This window comes from Anguilla anguilla, chromosome 5, assembly GCF_013347855.1.
Source record: "Anguilla anguilla isolate fAngAng1 chromosome 5, fAngAng1.pri, whole genome shotgun sequence".
Lineage (NCBI taxonomy): Eukaryota > Metazoa > Chordata > Actinopteri > Anguilliformes > Anguillidae > Anguilla > Anguilla anguilla.
The window spans coordinates 10,903,416-10,924,842 of record NC_049205.1 but is presented as its reverse complement, the minus strand read 5'-3'; the positions used below and the strand labels follow the sequence as shown (position 1 = coordinate 10,924,842).

The window sequence follows — 21,427 nt, the reverse complement described above, 5'->3', positions numbered from 1 at the left end:
CTGGAAACTGAGTCACCCTATGTAGTTGGGAGGGGTGACTGGTGATTCACCAGAAAAAAAAAAAAATGTCTTACACATATTAAGCCTAAAAAAACTGCATGCCAGAAATTTCCAGCTTTAAAATACAATAGAGGCTCTGGGACCACACATAATTTGAGAGAGTTTCAGTTTCAATCTCCGGAACATTGTTCGTTATTTTTACCTATCTCGGGTTCAAGCTATAATCAAATTTTTTGTCATTCTCTATTTTCTTAGATTTTCTTTTTTTTTTTCCATCGCCTAAAACTAATTTTGGTTTGGTCGGAGTAGACATAGCCTCAGGTTTGGAACTAAAGTATGAAAACAAGAACAAAGACCCTTATTTATTTAGACATTGCTATTCTGTAACAATGCCTTATTTTTTTTACTTCACAGTTCTCTGGAAAAATATAGATAACAAATAAAACAAACCATGTCCAATTTAGATGTAGCACTTAAAAGTCCACTTCATTTAATAATCAGAGTGGTAGGAGTCGGTCTGAAAAGCTACCCATACCCAAACACCCAACATGTGAAGAGGACACACATAAACCATAAAAATAATCCCATTATAAGAGCGGAAGAGGGTAACCTATGATATTTTTTGTTTTCTCGAGTGAAAATTGTCATTCACATTTTAAAAAGCCAATCACATCCAGTTTACGTGACATTTTCACGTAATGTGTATTTTAATGTGAATTAAAATATTCACAAAAAATGTGAATTGAAAATGTTTTTTTGTATGGGTAAACATGGCCTTTACCCCCTTGTGCTGTATAAATTGTCGGTTATTTTTGGTCCCAGTTACAGCCCATATCCATTATTTTTTGGATGTCTTCCCTGGGACAGACGATCAATGGGTCAGAAGGAGAATCAGTCTGCCCGCTGTCTCGCTCCATGTACGTATCATAGTAGAGGCAACGGAATTCAAGCAGGTACGCTTCCTCTCAAATGAACTGCAGCAGTATGCATCGGAACTGTCCCAAACAGGCAGAATAACTTGCTCCAGATGTAGCTAAAGCTTAGCCTCACCATGTGACCCTAGACTGTGGTACAGAGGGCTCTGTAGGCTGGGGGGTTCAAGGCATAACATTTCCCGCCCCCTCATTCCCCTACCGAGGCTGTGATTTTGCTGCTTAGCTTGTGGCGAAGAGCCAAAACCACTGGCAGTGCAACTTCTGCACTCAACCATGTTCAAGTTCCTACGCTAACGTACAATGCTGAATGCTACATAGACATACCAGGTTCTACTCTGGTAAAGAGTGGGCGTACACACACCAACTTGTGCACGTAGACTGAGTTGAGCAAGAGAGGCTCTGGCCATGAACTGAAGTGGGGAGGTGAGAACTGTGCATGAGTGCGAAGACAGAGCAAACCACACTCTTCACCCGCAAGTAATAAGCTCCACTTCTGCCCAGTCTACTCTCATTCACCCTTCTCACCCCTAGGCAAGTAGCAGAGTTGCATACCAATGGATACAAAATGGAGGGCCAAAGTCTCAAAATGAAAAAAAAAAAAAACTGTCTACAGTAACGCTGTCTCAGTTTCTTGGTTTGTAGCTGCTCCAGCTTTCGTTCAGGTCTTCGGTAGGCCACTGCACTGAAGTGCCTCAGGCATACTGTACGGCCTGCACTTTTAGGAGCTAATAGAGTTAGGTTCTCTGCCATAGATATGTGATAGATCTGATAGACCCTTAGGAGCTAAGGGAATGGGACACTTGCCATTTTCTTATATACATTTCCTTTCAATTTTTTTTTTTTGCCAAAGAAAGCCGACACACCCTAAAAAAACTAGCTTTGGTCACATTTAAATTAGGAGGGTTACAGTGTCAGAGGCATAGGCGATGTCACTCAGAATTCACCCAGAGCACATCTCTGTGTGGAGTATTCCGTCTATCTGTAACATAGAATAGCTTGACAAGTGATGTACTCCCTGAGTTACAATGTTATTAGACCTTTCTGCATATTTATATCTTCTTGCAAACATTAGCTTTTAAGCAGTGGACTAAAAAAAACTGTCAGTTTAATACCAGAATTATGTCATTTATTTACCTCCACTTTGAATGAAGAAATCGGAGGAAGGAACTGCCAGCTAATGGGTGGTTTGGCAACCAGTATTCTATTGAATTCTATTCTTTTCTCTTTTATTTTCTTTGGATTAATACACTCAACATTTGTCATGATATAATTTTTGTGATGTTTATTTTTGGAACAATGTCACACAACCAGGTTCTGATGTGAAACAATCTGCAAGCAGGATCTTTCGGACAATTTCTACAAAAAAACAAAACAAAAAAAAAACTGAATGAACTCTCTATGATCTCTTTGTGTGAAAATAAACATTTGTGGTTTCGCATTACAGGAACATGATCTCAATCATACATGTCACTGTGCGTTACCTTGAATTACACTGATGTTCTTCTATAAAGAAGGTTTTCTAGACAAGATGAATCACCTCTCCACAGGAAATTATGAGAATTGACGCTGTGTGCAATGAATATGACTTTCCAAAATGAACACGAATTTCCAAAATTTGTCATAATTTATCGTAATTCATCTTTTTTTTTTTTCATAATCACAAACTCAAAAGATCAGGGAGTTCAGACCAGTATATCACACAGATCTTTTTTTTTCATGATAAAAATAAGAGTAAATGGGCACATGCAAACGTGTGAGTTACGTCACGCCATTCAGGTGTTTCTCCAACTGTGCAGGGCTGGTTAAGATTTGACTTCATTGTGTCCGGTCCGGTTAGGCCTCCATAACAGCTGCAGAATCCTCACCAATATTCCACACGGCACCCCCACACACTTCCACCCCTTCACTTTGGATGAGTTTCTCCACTGGGAATTTCACTGTACTGTTCTCCTCATCTTTAGTTTTTTCTCTTTCTCGCTTGACTTTTTCATTAGGCATGCCGTGTCTCAGGCTATATGGGAGCCATGGCAGCATCTTGGGAGGTCCTAAACCATCTTTCACTGACTGTCACACGTTCAAATCACAACCCACTTCATCCAATCCTGGCATGTGAGAGTTAAATGTATTTTGCTGGGAAATGTAGTTTTCTAGTACACAAACATGTCGTCCTAAGCTCAAAATTTAGCATGTCATGAGTGACTCAATCCAATATGAATATGCATTAGTTACACACAGAACTGTAAAAATTGTAAAAGTTTTATGAACCTATATATTTACCTACATATTCCTGCTTTCTAGTGTCGAGGAAATATTTTCTGGGTGGATTATACGCTATACAGAGCTTTCTATTAACGCACACATTTTGAAGAACAAATGATGTTTTCCATTTTAGGTTACTGTGTAATACTGTCTGCCTGTACAACAAGGGATGTGTGTTTACATCTCTAATCCCATTCTGGATTACAAATAAGTTAGCAATATATAATACAACATTATATTTTATTTTAAAGGTACTTCACATGATACAAAAATATTGATCACAGTGTATTTTCTTGAAAAGATTGAAATTGCTATGAACAAGAATGTGGAAAACATTTAGTGGCAATAAATTATATAATCATTATCTGACAAATAAGAATAACAAAACAAAACAACAAAAAAAAATTAAAATTACAAGGTTTGTGCCTTTTCATATCTCCCCAATATTTAAGTCTTCAGAAAGTTCATGACGTGACGCTCGGGTCCATCTTAATACTTGCGATGGCAGAAATTGCCATGGTGACGCACATATTCTGTGTCCATTGGGCTGTTCGCAACCTTGACGCAGGTCCATAATTTTAGCGTCTTTGAATTGACCACTTTGTCGCACTGCGTCCGCACCTTCAGTCCTGCCTTCGCCAGTATGTCGGTATGCAGCGGCACACTTCCTCGCTGAAGTAAAATCCAGCTTCGCACTTTCTCCTCCGTACTTCGCACGGTGGTCTGTAGCAACTGAAAAACGCGAAAAGAGGGAGACTTTTAGTTTTTCTATCAACATTCACAGGACTGCCACACTCTGATTTTAGATTTGTTTTTTTGGAACGACTCAGGGCCCTGACATTTACTTTTATTCGTATAGACATTTACTTCTATTATTACTCTCAGCGTCTGCTAACTGGAAAAAAAGACTGAACCTAAATTGTGCTGGTATTATGCATTTTGCCACGTAAAATTAAGCACCGAGTATATCAGGGAGGTTAAACTTGAAGCATTATAACTGTACAAGCTTCAAAAGGAATGATGCAATGGCATCACAGTTTTAGCAGTTCTTCCTCTGGGTAACTCTGTGCTTCCAGATGCAAATGCAATTAATTGGGTAAAGGTATCCCTCTTAGGGACCATCCACAAGAAAATGTAATGCAGATATATTCTGATCGCACATCATTTGATCAGAAACGCAGACAAACAGCCATGACTTCATAACAATTATTGATTACGTAAATAAAAAAATAAAAAAACCTTCTTCAGCAGTCTGAACTTCAGTTAACCTGTAACTGTATAAGTGCAGCATAGTTCTGACTGATTGACCACTTGGCGGTTCCCTAAATATGTCTACCTTATTTCGCCAATGCCTTAGGTGGACTGTACGAAGGAAATGCAAAACTTCCAATTAAATTAAATGTTACCGCAGATTCCGCGGAATGAATGAGTGGTTTGTTTAACTTGCTTTAGGCAGAAATTCGATAGATGCTCTCGCAGTTTTATATTAAATATTTTGGCAGCAGAAATTTTAAAGCCTATGATCGTGCATGGCTTGAGAATACACAATACTCCAAGGCTGAAGTTCCAAACACATACTTTTTCCTTCTAGCTCAATAAACATACTTTTGTTTTGCTCAGACTGGGAGAGATATTGCTCGCCTCCAGCCCGAATGGGTCAAAAGAGACACAGGTTGCATTTGGGTCTCCAAAAAGAATATCAGGACATGATTGCTCATTGCAAGATAAGGTCTCAGATATCGCTGCCATTTCTGGCTAAGTAGGAAACATTTTACAAAATGGCAGTGCTTTTTTGAGGCCATGCATCTCTAGAAAATCATATGCCGATCCAAATAATATTCAATAATGATTGCCAGAACTAAAAATATTAGTACAAATTTAGCTTGATTGAAGCAAACAGCATAATTGGTGTTTTTAATGTCAGTCCTGTCAGAATGCCTTGGTATTGTTTTGTCATTTATCTGGCAATTGATAAACCAGTTTTTAAGAAAAATAATTTATCTGATTTATTTTTATTTTTGTGCATATTTTCATACATTGAAAACACATGGGAATACACTGCATGCAAAATTGTATCACAATATTGAATTGTATACTTCAATATCTCTGTATTGACTTGGCTCAAATAAGCTGACCACAGTTATATTTTAATTCAGCCCTCTATTCTTGTCTAATTTTTTTGAGTAATATGATCGTTGGGGCTGTCAGGTAAAGCCAAATTGTTAATTATTTATGAAATCATAGACATTTTTCTCCATGTTTTCCTGAAACCAAACACAAGCCGGCATCATTTTAAATCACTGCCTATGGACTCGATAGATGCATTTTCAATCAGTATCCATTGACTTCATAGATAATTCCTCAGTTAAAACAACTTTATAGAAAACAGCTGTATTGTATTTGTCTTAGTAACATTCAGACAGATAGAGCCTGGCAAGATACATAATCACTAAGTTCATCATTAGAATTCCTGTTTCTTTTAATATTTGCATGTACATGGCCTTGTAGTTTCCTGGGTTTTCTTTAATCTGAGAAAATCTTAGTTCTGATTTGCAACATATCCATACGCACAATATAGCACACAACACCACCACGTAAAAAAATTAGGTAAACATAATCTACCACAGGAAGAGCAAACAGGAAGAGCACTGGAACCGATGCGCACAACGATTTGTTGCATATTGTTTTCCTTTTACCTGCATGTGGCCTGGCGGAACCTCCTCCCTCTGAGAAAGCACTTGTTGGGCGACTCGTTGCACTCGCAGACGCACTTGCCGGGGTTGAGCGGCTGGTGCCGGGGGCAGACCTTGGCGCAGGTGCACTGGCAGGCGTCCCTGTTGAACTCCTGATTGGGTCCGCAGGGGACGGGCGGAGCCTTGCACACGCACTGGCAGGAGTGCTTGTCCAACTCCTGGTTGGGCCCGCAGCTTGAGGCCCGATGGTGCCTTCTGCACACGCACTGGCACGTCTCCTCGTCCAGCTCTTTGTTTGGGCCGCAGATGCCATCGTCCAGGGATTCTGGGTAAAACAAAGTTGTCTTATTATCAAAATGGCTGAACAGAGGAATGCTCAAAGTCGTTATGAAACACTTTCCATTAAGTACTGTAATGTACTTCTCTTTGGGTTTAGGTGAGCAATACAGCGGAGAATAAATATGACAATACAGAAGATTACATTTTTGACTCTATTTCCACATGTATCTAAGATGGCCTTAACAATAGTTGGCAACGTTACTATAAAAATCATTTCTTGTCGAGATACATCTGAAAAAGAACTATACAGCCATAAAGTGGAATAGGACTAAGATTCACGAGGGCATTCTATTTCTAAAATCTCATACCTTACTAATCTTAGCAACAGGCGAGGACATGTTAAGTCAACTCATGTATTTAATTTAATTTATTCACAAGCTATATACAAGCTAAGTATATATTATACTTATGGAGTGTGGTTTTTATCTCATAAAATATTACAGATTCAGGGTCTTAATTTTGCATTCATTTGTCATAAAATGTATTTAAAAATGATTTGCTGCTAACTAGGATCATTCAGTACTAGACGAAGGAAAATAGCTTACAAAACATGCACTAAGTATTGTGCCTTTATCTGTTCAAAAGATTTATTGCTCTTCCACGGAATATTATCACAGCAGTGAGTTCAACTCAAATAGATTTTTACCATGTCCAAATTAATTTAGGATGAACCCTTTCTTTGTAATGAATCTAACTGTGTTGTGAAATACGATTCAGGAGCGGTTGTTGGCAGTGCTGTTCGTAATGACAGGCATGATGATTCACTTCTAATTCCTGAAGGAAAGCCTTATCCTTGGGTTTTGCATGTTTATAATTGGCCATCAGCTATCTGTCCGGGCCTTGGACTCAAGAGTGCTGCTATTTTAGTATCTGTTGGTATGGAATACTTTATGGATACTTTCGGGCTTCCTCCAAGAGCTTACGTAAGGGACAGCGCGCTTCGCACATCGGCTTCCAGTTGTTTGACTTTATGATAAACTATTTGAAATACAACATTCCTGTTCCAAATTCCTCACAATGCATTTTCCCCCAGTGGTGCAAACAGATGTTTTTCCTTTCGATCCTGGCAAATAATTTAACTTGATAGCTAATTCTGTTACTCTTTTCTGCAGGCTATAAAACTTCGCAGGAATTTGGCGATCGAGTGGAACACAGATTCCTGCCATTGCAGTGTTTATGTGTGTGTTGTGGTTTTTTTAGAAGCAATTTCAGGTTAACATAGTGACAAATGTACACACTCCTCTTGTTTTTCAGCCTATGCCTTGCCATGCGAGACAATCTGCATAAATCACTATTGTATATGATCTTGATGAAAGCACACTTTTCCTTTTCTTTATCAAATTGAACTTTTGAAAACATTTCCCACAACAATAAAATGAAACACTGTGTTCTTCATTGCACTCACAGGAACTTCTGTGGTTTCCCATGACAACTGCTGAATAAACTCATCACACTATATTGGCTCATTGTATTGACCTTAATCTTTAATTACCTGGAACTATTACTCCACAAGGCTACAGTCTTGCATTGCATAGACATGCCCTTTCCTCTACTGGCACTAATGTAGCTCGTAAAACAATGCATATCAGCCTCTCAGGTATTTAATAATGTAGACCAATTGAGTGCTTATCTCTGTTTGGATTTGACATGTCACCTGTGATTTCTGTGAAGTGCACTCATTAAACCTGCTTTCACATGAGAGCCAGCATGTTATTTCTGTTTGGTGAACTGGCCCTCAATCAGAGCTGTGGTTTGAAATGACCATTTAATCCAATCAGGAAGGACACTGGTAAAGTACAACCTGCTCTGGCGCCTTTTCAGTTCAAAATGACTTCCTCTGTCAAGTGGAAGTAGTAGTAGTGAGTATATGTGTGCATGCGTGTGTGTGTGTGTGTGTGTGTGTGTGGAGAGGAGCATTAAATGTGTCCCGGCTCAAATCTCATGCTTACAGGAGTGTGGTCAAGATAGGGACGATACTGAAGTATGACTACCGTCTTCCTCTCCAGCGATGATTCATTGGGCCTCAAACAGGAGTCTTTGGGGAGTTTCATTTTTAATAACCCATTTTTAACAAAAAAATAATAATTCTCATAATTTGGAATGCCTCATTAGATTTGACAGCACGTTACTTGGGCATAAACTTTTGACTTGTTAAATTGAAACACAATACAATGGCTGAGATGCAACAATTCAAGTCCATTATGTCCTGTCAACCCAGTAAAAACATTTTAAAAGGACAATAAACTCTATTTGGTTACAAGCAACTGAAATGCCAAATGCAAAAGGCATTCCTCAGAATCCACATTGTCATGTCAGATCCAGCCTGAATAAATCGAGCAGCACTTACCTGATCTGGAGTTCTGTGAGGGTGCTGTGATATCATGCTCCTGCACACATCTGCACATGTGATTATTCCAGACGTGATTCTTCGGACATGTTTTGTTTGCCACATTACATCTGTAAGGGAAATGAACAATTAGCTTGGAGATTGGCAGTAGTGGGAGCATGTTGTACATCTTCACTTATTTATTTTTATTTTACATTTATTTTGCAGTCGATCTGAACAAACCCAACTTGAACATCACATTTCTTTTGTCTTCTTTGAGCAGCTACATTTGAGCCCCTCTGTTATGCTAAACCAGTGCAAAGCAATGCAAAAAAAACCAAACACATTTTTCACTGGTTAATGTTCTCCACATCTTTCCGCTGAACTCCTCTTTCGGCCTCCTTCAGCGTGGGCTTTTACGGTCTGTGAAAGTTATTAAAGGCACGAAAACAAAAGCATTCGGCTGGCTTAGCCCCGCTGCATCTGTCAGCAAGCAGTGAAATTTAAGAGAGGGAGGGAGATTGATAATGCACAACAAAAAAAAAGTCACAATCTGAAGGACTCTTTCTGTTCCTCCTGAAGCCCTCATAGAGAATAAAGACCCTTGCCAACCAAGTGCTTGTGGAGAACTGTGTGGAGAGCTAGTCTTGAACATATGGGGACTAAAACAAAAAAGAAGATGCAGAAATTATAACTACGTTTGATAGTTAGGATATGCCATCTCACATTACTTACCATGTGATATGTATGACACTAAAAATGTGATATTTGAAGTACTCAAGATAATATACCATGGTTTTTAAACGCATACCAAAAAACAACTTTCAATGTGTATTAAATTAAGAGGAAAATCAGTTGGGTAATTTATGTTAAGCAAGATAAAATGCTGTGTGAATGTAGAATTTGTTACACCTTGGAGGTGTGGCTTTAAATTGGCTGGGCGGGGTTCCAGGTGTCTCTGCTAATTAATATGATGGACTCAGCTGCGGGTGGTTTGAAGGAGCATAAATGTTGTGCTGCAGGTCTCCTCTGGCTCACTCCCGCCACGAACCTCTGCCTTGGGCTTTGATCTTTGTTTGTGATTTTATGTTTATTTGCTGCCGGGTTACAGGCTGGCAGTCTCGGTTTTCTTATTTCGTTTTTGTTATGTTGTAGTTTCCATCGGTGTGATGGGGAGGATTCTCGGTTCGACCTCCTATTGCAGGGGGGCCGAGGCCTTCCCTTTTTAAATTTTGTTTTGCTGACCAGGTTTTTTACAACTTGTTCTTTTGGTTTATTAGAAAACTATTCTTTTTTTTTTTCCTGGCCATAGCAACTCTGCCTTTTTTGGCTTTTTTTGTTTCAGTGCAGCGGCTGTGAGTGTTAGGTCGCTGCCTAAAAATTCACTAATTGGGTGAATGTTATGGTAATGGAAGGGCTTAATTAGTTCTCAGGCCAGCAACTGCTGCCAAATATTATTCAAACTGCCTGTGATAATAATGCAATATTACTTTCAACACCCACAAGCTGGCCAACAGGTAATTTAATATACATTTGAAAGCATATAAAATTGAAATCTTCTTAAAAAAATGAAAACGAGAACTAGACTGCATGAGAATAGGTGGCACTAAAGACTTAAGTTTGTTTTTCTAGGAGAAGAAAGAGCTCAATGAATCACCACATTTGCTCTTTAGAATATTATGCACACTGGAGTAAGATTTGAGATGATTTTTGGTATAGGTGCTGACAGAAGAAGGTTTAGAAGAAGGGTTCTGAAATTCACATGCTTCGCTTCAATTTTCATTTGATCTGCATTTACGCTTCCCCCGAATGCACTTAGCCACTCCCGCCCATCCGCTGAATGTATTTAGCAGGGCCTGTGATTTTGAGGTACAGAGCCACCTGAAAATGTGTGTCCAGTTAAGCCCCCCTCTCAATAAACCTATCTTGAGGAAAAACCTGTCAGAGGTGAACATTCAGAGTGGTGGAATACATTAAGAAGCAACATAATTGGTGTACCTGTTCTGCTTATGATTTATGAAGGCCTCTTTTCCACCGGTGTAATTTAAGTGGCTTCTGGCAGAACCGGTGATGACCTCACCTCTCGCACTACTGCCCAGTGTCAACAGCGGTATAATTGGTCCGGATCAAATCTCAAGCAGGCCTTGCTGCATGGTTGGACAGTTTGTGCTATCACCAGGTGTCGGTGCATGTACACCCGGAGGCATGCAATGGAAGACACGGGTTAGATTACCCCCATCATCGTTAACAGTTCCCCAGAGTGGGGTGTAGGGGAGTCACATGACCCAGACCGCCTTATCAAACCCAGACATCCAGCAGACCTCTGGATTTATCTTGCAAACTTTTGGCAGTCGGCTCCTAAGGGTTATGATCCTGAATGTCTTCAAGTGAGGAGCTCTGATGATGTACGACACAGTTACGCCATTCTGTTTAGGAAGGGTATTTCATGAAGAGTGAACGCAGAAGGAAAACGCTGGCCCTAACAATGCTGGGGGTGGGGAAGGGGGGGCGCTGGTTCCTTCCAAAAAATGAATCACTTCACAGAACCACAGGCTTTCTCAATTCAACGATTGTGCAGGAGAGCCAGAAAGTGGAAAAACCTCAGGCGTTTGATGCTTCAAAAGTGCAAACATTTTAGTTTTTTATTTATTTTTATTTTACTTCTGAAAATGCAGTGAAAAATGCTGAAGCTAAGATCCAAAGTTCATTGCACTGGAAAGATTTAATCATCATAAATTAGACCTTTTGAGTGTACCTGAAAATTCAATGCTTGCATTGCCATAATTAACATCATAGCCAAAATTGTTCTTGAAAAACTGAAACAGATTTGACCTATCCTGACTGTATCCTATCCTGTTTGTAAAAAAAAAAAAAAAAAAAAAAGGTGAAACTTTCAATAATAGCTCAGTGGCAAAGTACCGCTTTGCAGTGCATGTCAATGTGTTTCCAATTATCATATTCTATACGGCCTAAAAGACAACATTCCTGTTCCGTTCATGACATTTCCAGCAATGTGCGGAAGACATGTTACCTGATGACTAACATGTGCATTTGCACCTTGCATAATGAAAAACAGCTGTAGCCGTTTAGATGGGCAAGGTGTCCACATGATAACGTCTAAGCATGGTAATCTTCATAACGTGTTTTTAATTTGCAAGTACTCATGAGATGGGCTCCTGATTTATGGTTCTGCACACTGTATGAACGAACAATCCGAAAAAATATATGTGCCTTGGAATCGGAACGGAATGTGCATTAAGAATTCCATGCATATGAGACAGTTGCCAAGAAATCCAGTGGGGGTCTCTTTACTTACACCAAATGGCCCTACACTTACACAGCATATGGATGTTAGTTCTCTCTTGATGTAAATGCGATAATTTTAGCACAGCCTACTTGGCCAGAGCAGAGAGATCTACAATCTGCCAACTCCAGTCAGTCGAAAAAACACTATCAAATTGTATTAGTTAGTTTTAGTACTAACGCTTCACTGCTTCTTTTTGTATCGATTTCTGGAAGTCTGCCAAATTATCAATAGTGAACAAAGTTTCTCAAATCATGCCTGGACTTATCTGAGAGATGTAAGATAAGCTACTGTAATATATTTTTATTTTTGTGAGTTATACAATTGAATAAATCATAACAGAATAACCCTACTTTTGTTAGCCTGTAGAGGGGCTGTGTAATTGGGAGTAAGACCTTGGTAGCTTCCTTGGGCAAAATACAACTGTCCACAGACATTAAGACAAAGAAAATGTCATCTTAGGTAAATGTTTGAAAATGTTCATTGAGATCCTTGATAAAAAAATAACCTGTTAAGGAATAAATAATTAAAAAATCTACCCACTAATATACTGACTCAGTTAATTCCAACTATCCCATGCAACAAAAACCTGTTGCCAGGATTTCATAATTAACACCATCCTCCAGATATGACTGGCATGATCCAAAATGTGATTTCTTGAACATTAATTCTGTACACTGAAGATCTGAATGCTTTCCTGCAGTTTTGCGGTGTGTCATTCTTTTAATCCGCTGTGCGTTTAGGTGGAGTCACTCAAACAGTTAGGTACTATCACCGCTCTTCGGCCCTGGCGGATTTCCTCTGTTTGACTGTTGGCCTCAGACCCATGCAATAACAACCAAGCCAGTTTACACCGAGAGAGTACACTCCAATCTTTCCCCCGGCGCAACTCAAGATGATGTTGAAACAAGGAGGAAATCAACCAGGGTTACACACGGCAGGTTTTCTGCCCGCTGTAGTCACTGGTTCCATCTGAAATTCAAATTTAATGATGCGGGGTGTTTCGCCAGGGCCTGTTTCTTCACAAAAGTGGGTGTTAATTAAAACAGGCCACGTCTGACCAGGCAGACCAGGAAAGTGGTGTGTCAGGCTGTATGCTGTAAGAATTGAAGCCATTGGCTGGAGGCAAAGGCCCATTATGATGTCTTGGCAAAAAAGCCAGCATGCTATTAGCCACTCCCAAAAAGCACAAGATGAGGGTTGGTCAAACATTTACCATTTACCAAACATTTACGTGACTCATACAGGACCAAATGCCCAGGGTAGCTTAGAACAGTCTTGGCAATTGGAATTGCACTGAGAATGCATTTTACCGAAAGAGAACATTTGATCCCTCTTGCATTCATATAAATGAACACTGAATTGTTAAATGGACACTGATCTGATGACTGTGTGCAACTGCAAGAACATAATGGGTAGAAATCCACAAAAAGCCAACAACAAATCTACAACCAGACATCCAACAAACAAACTTGGATGCATGTATGTACTTTAACTATACTATACCCTCTACCCTTGCACTGGATATAATGCAAGAAAGAGCAAAGATGCCTTAAGCTATCAAGGAACGAGGAGATGATATATTACTCGCCAGCCGAAATATAACATCTGCTCTTTTTTTTTACGTGAGGCCTGGCTGTATCCCAGCCCAAGAGTCACGTTTCCTCTTATTTCTGTAATTGCAAATCACATTGACATCACACTCTCTCGAGAAAAAAAGCACGCAATACTAAATTATTAATAATCAGCCTTTCCAGGTAACGCAGCCCCCAACGTGTGGCTTAGCCGCACGACAAATGGAGACTGAATTATTGTGATTCATCTCCGAATCACATTCTCACATTACCTCAGACAAATAGCCTGGCCATAAACCACTGAGGTGAGCAACTGCAAGTGTGATTTTCCTTAACAAGGAGCGGCCAAATACTACCCGATACGACAGTATATCAACTTGGTCAGAAAAGAGCCTGAGACGAGCAGTACAAATTGCCAGAGTGCATATAAAATTAAGTGAGACACAAGACAAGACCAAAGCTTTGTAGTTAAGAAAAAGGTAGACGCTTCTTATATTGAGAACACAATACAAATGTATATGCATTAACTGAGTAATAACTCAGAGATTCCTGACCATTATTTGACCAAAAAAATTATGTTTGTCCTTTCTGTGCTGCATCATGGATTTATAGGTGGGGGGAAATCTGCTATGTATGTGCAGCAAACTTGTTTTAATGTACCAGAGCCATTGCTCGCCTGATGTTTGATGCTTTACAAACATCATTCAGAGATGTGGTAACCCACTGGCTCTGGAACCATCTATGTGGGTTCCATCTGAACTCCTGGCTGAGCTCCCTCTCACCAGAACTGGGACACCGTCACACCAACAGCACACAGAATGTGAAGATTAACAGCGCTACAACTCAAGTTTTTTATTGAATTACCTTTTTTTTTTTTTTTTTAGCATGCTAGTCATCAGTCATGATCTGGTAGGCGAAAGAAAGCCCTAACTGTTCCAGTTTGTATGTGAAGAAAACATTTAGGCCATCCAAACTAAAAATGCAACGCTGGGGGGGAATTGGGGGGTTTAGGCTGGCTCCAAGTGGCATGCGAGCGAGCCCAAATATGCAAAACATCTCATCCCCAAGGGAAACGAAAACCAAAAGCAGAACAATCACTTTTTACGTTCACGAAAGCTTAAACCCAAAAACAGCACTTTTTATGGCATGATCATACTGACATGAAGTGTGAGGATTTAAGCCTCTGGTTAAACAAATTACCCTCTTTGCTGGCAACTTCTAGCTCGCACTTGCCACTGAATGTCATTTGGTAAAAAAAAAAATTTATAACGACGTAAGTGCAATCGAATATTACAAGACAGCGGTAATATCTCAAGCAAAGATAGCATCTCTCTTGGAAATTGCCCCAGCTCTTGATGTTGGACTCCCAGCTGACAGTAAGGTTGAAAATAAAAACTCGGAACAAATTTGAATAAATAACCAATCTGGGGGGAACATCACGACAGCCAAAATGTCAGTTACTTTGACACCATGACAGCACATGGCAAAGGATTATATGTTTTTTTTTTTTTTAAAGGGCTGATGAGCTTGTTTGTATCACATTTACATTTCACAAGCCACTGCTGTCAGGATTTTCTCCTTTTTTCTCCTTTTCTCACAGCCTTTACTCATTGAGAGCTGGAATATGAGAAAGTACTACTCCGGTCCCAATAGAGGACTGCCCAACCCTGTTACTGGAGATTGACCGTCCTGTAGGTTTTCACTCCAACCAAGCACACCTCGTTCAACTGCTAGAGCTCTCACTGAGCTGCCAATCACTAGAATCGGGTACATCAAATTAGGGTCGAAATGAAAACCCTCAGGACTGTAGATCTCCAGGAACAGGATTGGGCAGCCTCGCCCTATAGGTTCGCAGTAGTCCGGTCAGGGACACGGGTTATTTTTTTCCCCCCCACGCACCATGTTCTGATTAGCCGAACAGCATAAACAAAGCTATTGTAAGCCATATGTGGCGCTGAGCGCGCATGTGGCATTCAGCTGCGTCCGTGGCCGAGCTGCAGAGGTGACGTAACCCCAGCGCACACGCACGCACGCTGTCCGTAAAATCCACTTACAGCGCCGGACCCATGCAAACCGCAGCGCAACATAAACACCACTCTTTATCTGCGCTCTCATAAAATATATCTTCCTTTTTTGGCTCCGCTGCAATGGAAAAAAAAAAAACTACTTAACATCACATTGAGGAATTGCTCCTTTTAAAAAAAAAAAAAAACTGCAATGCAGTCCATCTGACTCCACATTGATCACAAGAAAGTTCAGTAAAAACCACACAGGAATTCCATCTACTACTGTATCCTGCAACAGCACATTAACGTGAAGTTCTTGGGGGGATAATCGGAATTCTTACTATACTGCCTATAGCAACACGAAAAGCGTACTCTCCTGGGGTGCACAACGAGGACTCGTCGGTTTTTGGATTTCATGCCAGCTTTCTCCTGCTCCAAATTATTCCTCAGCCCGATCATTTATTTGAGCTGAGATTTTTTTCATAAAGTCTTGAAGTCGTGAGCCACAGCCAGAGACTGCTCTTGTATCCTTACCAAAAACCTTTAAACTTTTTACGAGAACCTTCTGATATAGGAACAATCCAGCACAGCAAAACGCCAACACACACACTGGTCTTCCAGAAGTTGTGTACCCATGGTATATTCCATTGAGGAAAGTAATAAAAATAGCACCTTTTGTACACACAAGCAAGAATGCAATGATCATAAATGGTCACACACACACACACACACACACACAATGAGGCAGGGGTATTCCAATTCCCTTTGGCTGTAACCTCAGGCTTTATTTTTTCAGATTACATTCCAGCTGGAAAATGCTTTACACCTGGAACACCGACTTACTCCACATGCTAACAACATCTTCAGATAATCAGTCTAGAAGTCAGGCAGAACAGAAGGCAGTAGTTCCTATGGCCCTCGAGACTAGGGTGACAATGCTAGCATTACACTTCTGCAGTAATGCATTGGCACACCTCGCAAAGGCTTAAAATGCCTTCCAGGGAAAGAGTGCATTCCCCCTTACAGGTTTGGGTGAATGCTTTAATGGAGAAACATGAGCAATAATGGTTTAAAAAACGTATCCTTCAGGCACTTACTCTGGTAGCGCCCGTCTTATGATCGAGTGCACTTGTCGGTAAACGTCCGGCTTCGACAGGCAGCGGCATGAGGTGTGGTTGGCAAAGCTCACGGTGACGGGCTTCGTCCCCTGTGTAACTGGTATGGTGATTTCAAAGAGCTGCAAGCAAAAACAAGAAAACAGACCGTCAAAACAGACAAAAGGAGCCCGTCTCCCGTAGAATAGCAGGGCTGGCGTATCACCCAAACATGTGGCCTTTGCAAATAAACAGACGTCAAATTTTCTCCCCTCTTGTTTGTGATCATTAGCGTGACTGTGGTTACAAACTAAAAACAACTCTGATAAGACTGGCTGAGAATGAAGGTTGTGCAAAATCTCCTTACTGAAAACTACAGTTTGTATAAACTTTATATAAACTGTGACCATAACAATTAATAAGCAAATAAATGGTACAGGTATAAAAGTGCTCTATATATCCTTATACTTAGGGTTATAATGCATTATCCTGTTCTGTAAACACACTCACCATTGAGGACATAACTTACCAGCAGGTAATATCACAGTAGAATAAACTTCCTTTTTTCTACATTAACCCCTTAAGTTGTACCGGCCAATATTCAGGCTGGAGTGGGTTTATTTGCATTCATTCAGTTTTTTATGGTGGAAATTTTCAATCAGTCAGGTCACACGATTTACCGATTGAAAGTGTTAAAACTCATTGTTCTATCTCCATAAATTATTGAATGATGCCAATGTTTTAGCGACAATGGTTCCTTAATTGTAAAGTGGGGTGGCAACAAGCTTGGGGGTCCTCACCTATGTGTTTTGGAAATCCACAGACGACACATATCATGTTAATGTTGGTATCTTTATCAAAGCAAGGATACAGTGAATAAAATCTACTGTGATTTATAGTCCCAAAGACATGCTAACTCAGAAACATTGATGGAATGTCCATTGTTTACTTAGAAATTACTTCTTTGAAGAAATTCTCCTGAGGAATTACCCATCTGTTTCCCCATGTCACACATGCCAACAGTATTGTGTAAATAGGAATGCTATTACAGTGACAACTGAAGAGCAAGTTTGCTAATTAAACTATGTTTCTAATGGTATATAGCTTGTTAGGCTTGCATGAAAGGACACGCACTGTTTCTCCTGCATAAACAAATCGTAACTTATTCAGTATGCATGCCTAAGACATTACACAGCAGCAAGCAAAGTACTTGAGGCTTTATGCCTGCAATGTTATTTTGGAATACTTAAGTCTAAGCAGAAGGCTTGACTTTTGGAGGCCTTGGAAGAAATAACTAAGCAGAGTAAATATTTCTGAGGACAGTAAAAACAGCTTTGACTCCAAAGGTAAAGAAAAAGATTTTGTAATCTGACAAAGTGAGAAGAAAAATAGAATAAAATTTAGATTGAATGCAACGTGATTCCATAGAAAACAACTTTGCATATAAGTTTAGATTTTTAGCTGATAAACCAAGTTTTCACTGTTTATCTAATATATATAGCTATTTGCAATCATATAACCAAGCTATGTTAGCTAAAGATTTAGACAAACTAATGTAACATTAATATTTTTCCTGCATTGCTTCAGAGGGTAGGCAGCCTGGCTTGCCTAATCTATCCGGAACAGTCGTGTCCATGTGTGAACAGGCCCAACGTGGACTTTTTCTGTATAAGAACACCTAACCTGGATAAATGCACATGGCGATGTTGTAAGGTTCCATGTGTGAATCAGATCAGATTATTAGATTTTTAAGAAGTTTTTGATGCTGATATTCTGTTTTCCATTCTTATCTTGGGATTTATGACTGGCTCAGAAAATACTGAAATTATTTTTTCTCAGTAGTCCCTAGTGAAAAAACAATGTTGCCTGTGCAAACTCCTGATTCACTCTACTGACAAAGTCGTTAACACCAAAACAGATGACCCCCGTGCTGGCTCGTTACCACCAATGTCCTGCATACCTTGGCAGTACAACAGTTTCATGACTACAAACATTTGGCACACACTCTCTGCAGCCCACAGTGGATATTGGAAACAGCACATCTCTGCTCCTGATTGGGAGTGCGGAGTTACAGGATTATCAGATGCCGAAACCCGACCGAGGAACAGTTGAGACTACCATCTAACCTGGGAACAGTCAACACCTAAGAACTGAATGACCTAAGAACAGGCTCACTTTCCCCTTCACAGAATCAGATCATTCTTCTGTCGAAACGATGACAAACTCATTAGTCCATTTGTCAGCATCCAACTACCCCTGGCCTGGGAATAGTCATATCCTAGTCATCACCCGACCTCAGAAGAGGCTTACACACTTTCCCATTCACTGAATCCGTTTTTTAAATCATTATTCCATCAAAAAGACTAGAACTCATTAGTCCATTTGTCAGTGTCAGACTATCACTAGCACCGGGAATAGTCATTTCCCAGTCATCACCTGACCTGAGAGCAGGCTCGATTCTCCCCATCACGGAGCCAATTATTCTGTCCACTTTTCAGGGCAGAACTGCAGTCATCCATCAGCATCGAAATCAACAAAAAATAATGAACTGCCGTGCTCCTACTCTCCCCACAGAAAAAAAAAACATAAACATCAGCCACAGCAATAAACCACAAGACTGCAATCACATGTAAATCTGGCAGGCAGATAACTGTATTTATCATTTGATGCATACAGCAATACAGACTTTCATAATAAGATTTCAGATTAACAATCCGAGTTATGTCCTGTATATTATGTGATTATTGTGCTACTTGGGCCCACCCACCATGTTTGCATCAACCGTGAGTGTGGTCAGGGGGAAATACGAGATTTATTTTATTGGGCGGTTATCCTGAGGGTATAAAAGCAGTGCAGATAGGTAATCCCTTATTCTCAGGCAGAGGTGTTGGGTTAGAAATCCTGGAGAGGAAAGACTACAAAAACGATTCACTCGCATATTTTAGCTGATTGAGACAAAGGGTGCTCTCTTCTGACTGTTACCTGTTCTACAGAACACAGAACATGTCTAGACCCTCCCCCATACAGTCTACAGTTCAGACATCTGAAATTATAAATGGGAATAATTAAAATATGGAATGTCTTTCTTTAAGACAGTTGTTTATCTTCGGGGTGACAAATGTTTGGGAAATGTTTTTGTTGGGAATGCTTCAATCCAATTTCCCCTTACTAAAGCAATCAATCCACCATTTCTCACAGAGAATACATGCATTTGTCTACATTGAAAATGGCAGAGTCTCTCCGTCAGATATTTCAAATGCACGAACGCGTTCGCAGTGACCTTTGAAGCGCCAGATTTCTGGTTCGTTTCTGATTTATTTAGACAAGGGGGACGCACCCGTTGAGTAATAAATGCACTGGAACATTGCTAAGACTCCTCACCAAAACAATGTCAAGTTACAAATGTAGTCCAAAATACCCTCCGGTCATGTGTCTATGCGAGGGGGGTCATGAGAGTATTAGATCATGGAGAGACACCACTTGATTCTGCTTGCCTGCGATGAGTGGGAGATTAAGATTAGCCTGAAGATAGTTTGAACGTCACATTAAAAAAATTTGAACTTTCACCTTTCTCCCCAGTTCAGTGTGATTTGGCAAGATTTGTTTTTCTACCTGATGTCAACCAGAAAGTGCAAATGAGGGCATCCTTATTTAAAAGGCAATTATAAGTATGCAAAGGAGAGGATGGCCAATCTTGATGACCTGTGTGGCAATAAAATACACAGTAAGCAGCCAGACATTACCATTACATCAGAGTAGACTAGTGTTCCAGCAAGAGAGTCATGTAATCATTCACCCTTGCAATAAATATTGTTGAGATATTACAATTTCAGATGTAAGAACTGGACATCTCTCAATTTCTGGGAGACTCTCTTGGCTAAGGTCATTAATATCTTTTTGACAGGGGTCAAATGTTGCCCCACCCCCCCACCACCACCACCACCTCCCACTGTAACTCACCGTCTTGCTGATGTAGGAGGTGCTGAGGTTTCTGCACTGAAGCTCCTCGCTGTTGCAGCAGCCTCCACATCTGTAGACAGACACGCAGGGTGGTTTATAGAAGACGTTTGTAGCCGCCCCAAACTCTCTCCCCACATCTAAACACACTTCCCGAGGCATGCACAGGGTCTTTCTCCACTCTGACTCAATACCTGTTGAATGCATGGCAAGAGACCAGACAGGAAGGGGAGACGCATTAAAATGACAATCACAATAATAAGCAATTCATTCAAATATTATTACGTACACCCCTAAGCCCATAACGCTACACTCCTGGCAAATGGTATATTCCATGCTACTGCTTTTTACAATTCAAATTAAATGGGCTCTCCCAAGTTGCTGACAATAGATAGATATTTTTTTTATTATTTAAGCTCATGAAAAAGGAATAATACTCCTTAATGTCCTTAAAACTAAGTGCTAACATTTATGCTAACCCATGCAATGATCAGCGGCGAGGACAGAATGTGACGTACTTTTTAGAATCTCGAAGTTGAAGTACGCCGCGGCGAACGCCGGGAGCTCCTCGGACCGCGCCTCGGCGGAGAACCGCTCTCTGCCGGCCAATCGCGATCCCCGCTTCGAGCGACACTTGAGCATAGTCCAAGAGTTTGGGTAGACTATCTTCATCAGCTCGTCCACGCTCGCCGCGGAACGCAACTGCTGTTCTAGGTCCGCCTCCGTGTGTTCCTGTTACAGAGAGAAACATACAGCATTAGTCTGATAGTACACAATCGTTCATATTTAATATCACAGTTTCATTTGTTACAAAATGCTTGCACTTTTGATTAAGGCAAGAAAGGCATTTGCTTTCAAGATCTTTCCACTGACTTCATGCAGTCTTTTTTTTTTTTACCAAATACCATGGGCATGCATAATAATGGAATGGAAAAAAAAA

At 40.3% G+C, this 21,427-nt stretch overlaps 1 protein-coding gene across 2 annotated transcripts in view; it reads right to left on the bottom strand.

Moving 5' to 3' along the window:
• Nucleotides 1-2,202: 2,202 nt before the first annotated feature.
• The window catches only part of vegfc (vascular endothelial growth factor c), a 34,879-nt gene continuing 15,654 nt past the window's right edge, over nt 2,203-21,427 (bottom strand). Inside the window, exons 2-8 of one of the 2 annotated variants that reach the window (XM_035417804.1) lie at nt 21,006-21,219; nt 20,642-20,681; nt 20,491-20,560; nt 16,534-16,673; nt 8,574-8,683; nt 5,891-6,212; nt 2,203-3,926 (exon numbers count right to left, since the gene is read on the bottom strand). In XM_035417804.1, the coding sequence (XP_035273695.1) occupies nt 3,818-3,926; nt 5,891-6,212; nt 8,574-8,683; nt 16,534-16,673; nt 20,491-20,560; nt 20,642-20,681; nt 21,006-21,219 (1,005 nt within the window). In that variant the 3' untranslated portion in view covers nt 2,203-3,817. Of the gene's footprint in view, nt 3,927-5,890; nt 6,213-8,573; nt 8,684-16,533; nt 16,674-20,490; nt 20,682-21,005; nt 21,220-21,427 lie in introns of both variants that reach the window. The other variant, XM_035417803.1, reaches the window with a different exon arrangement.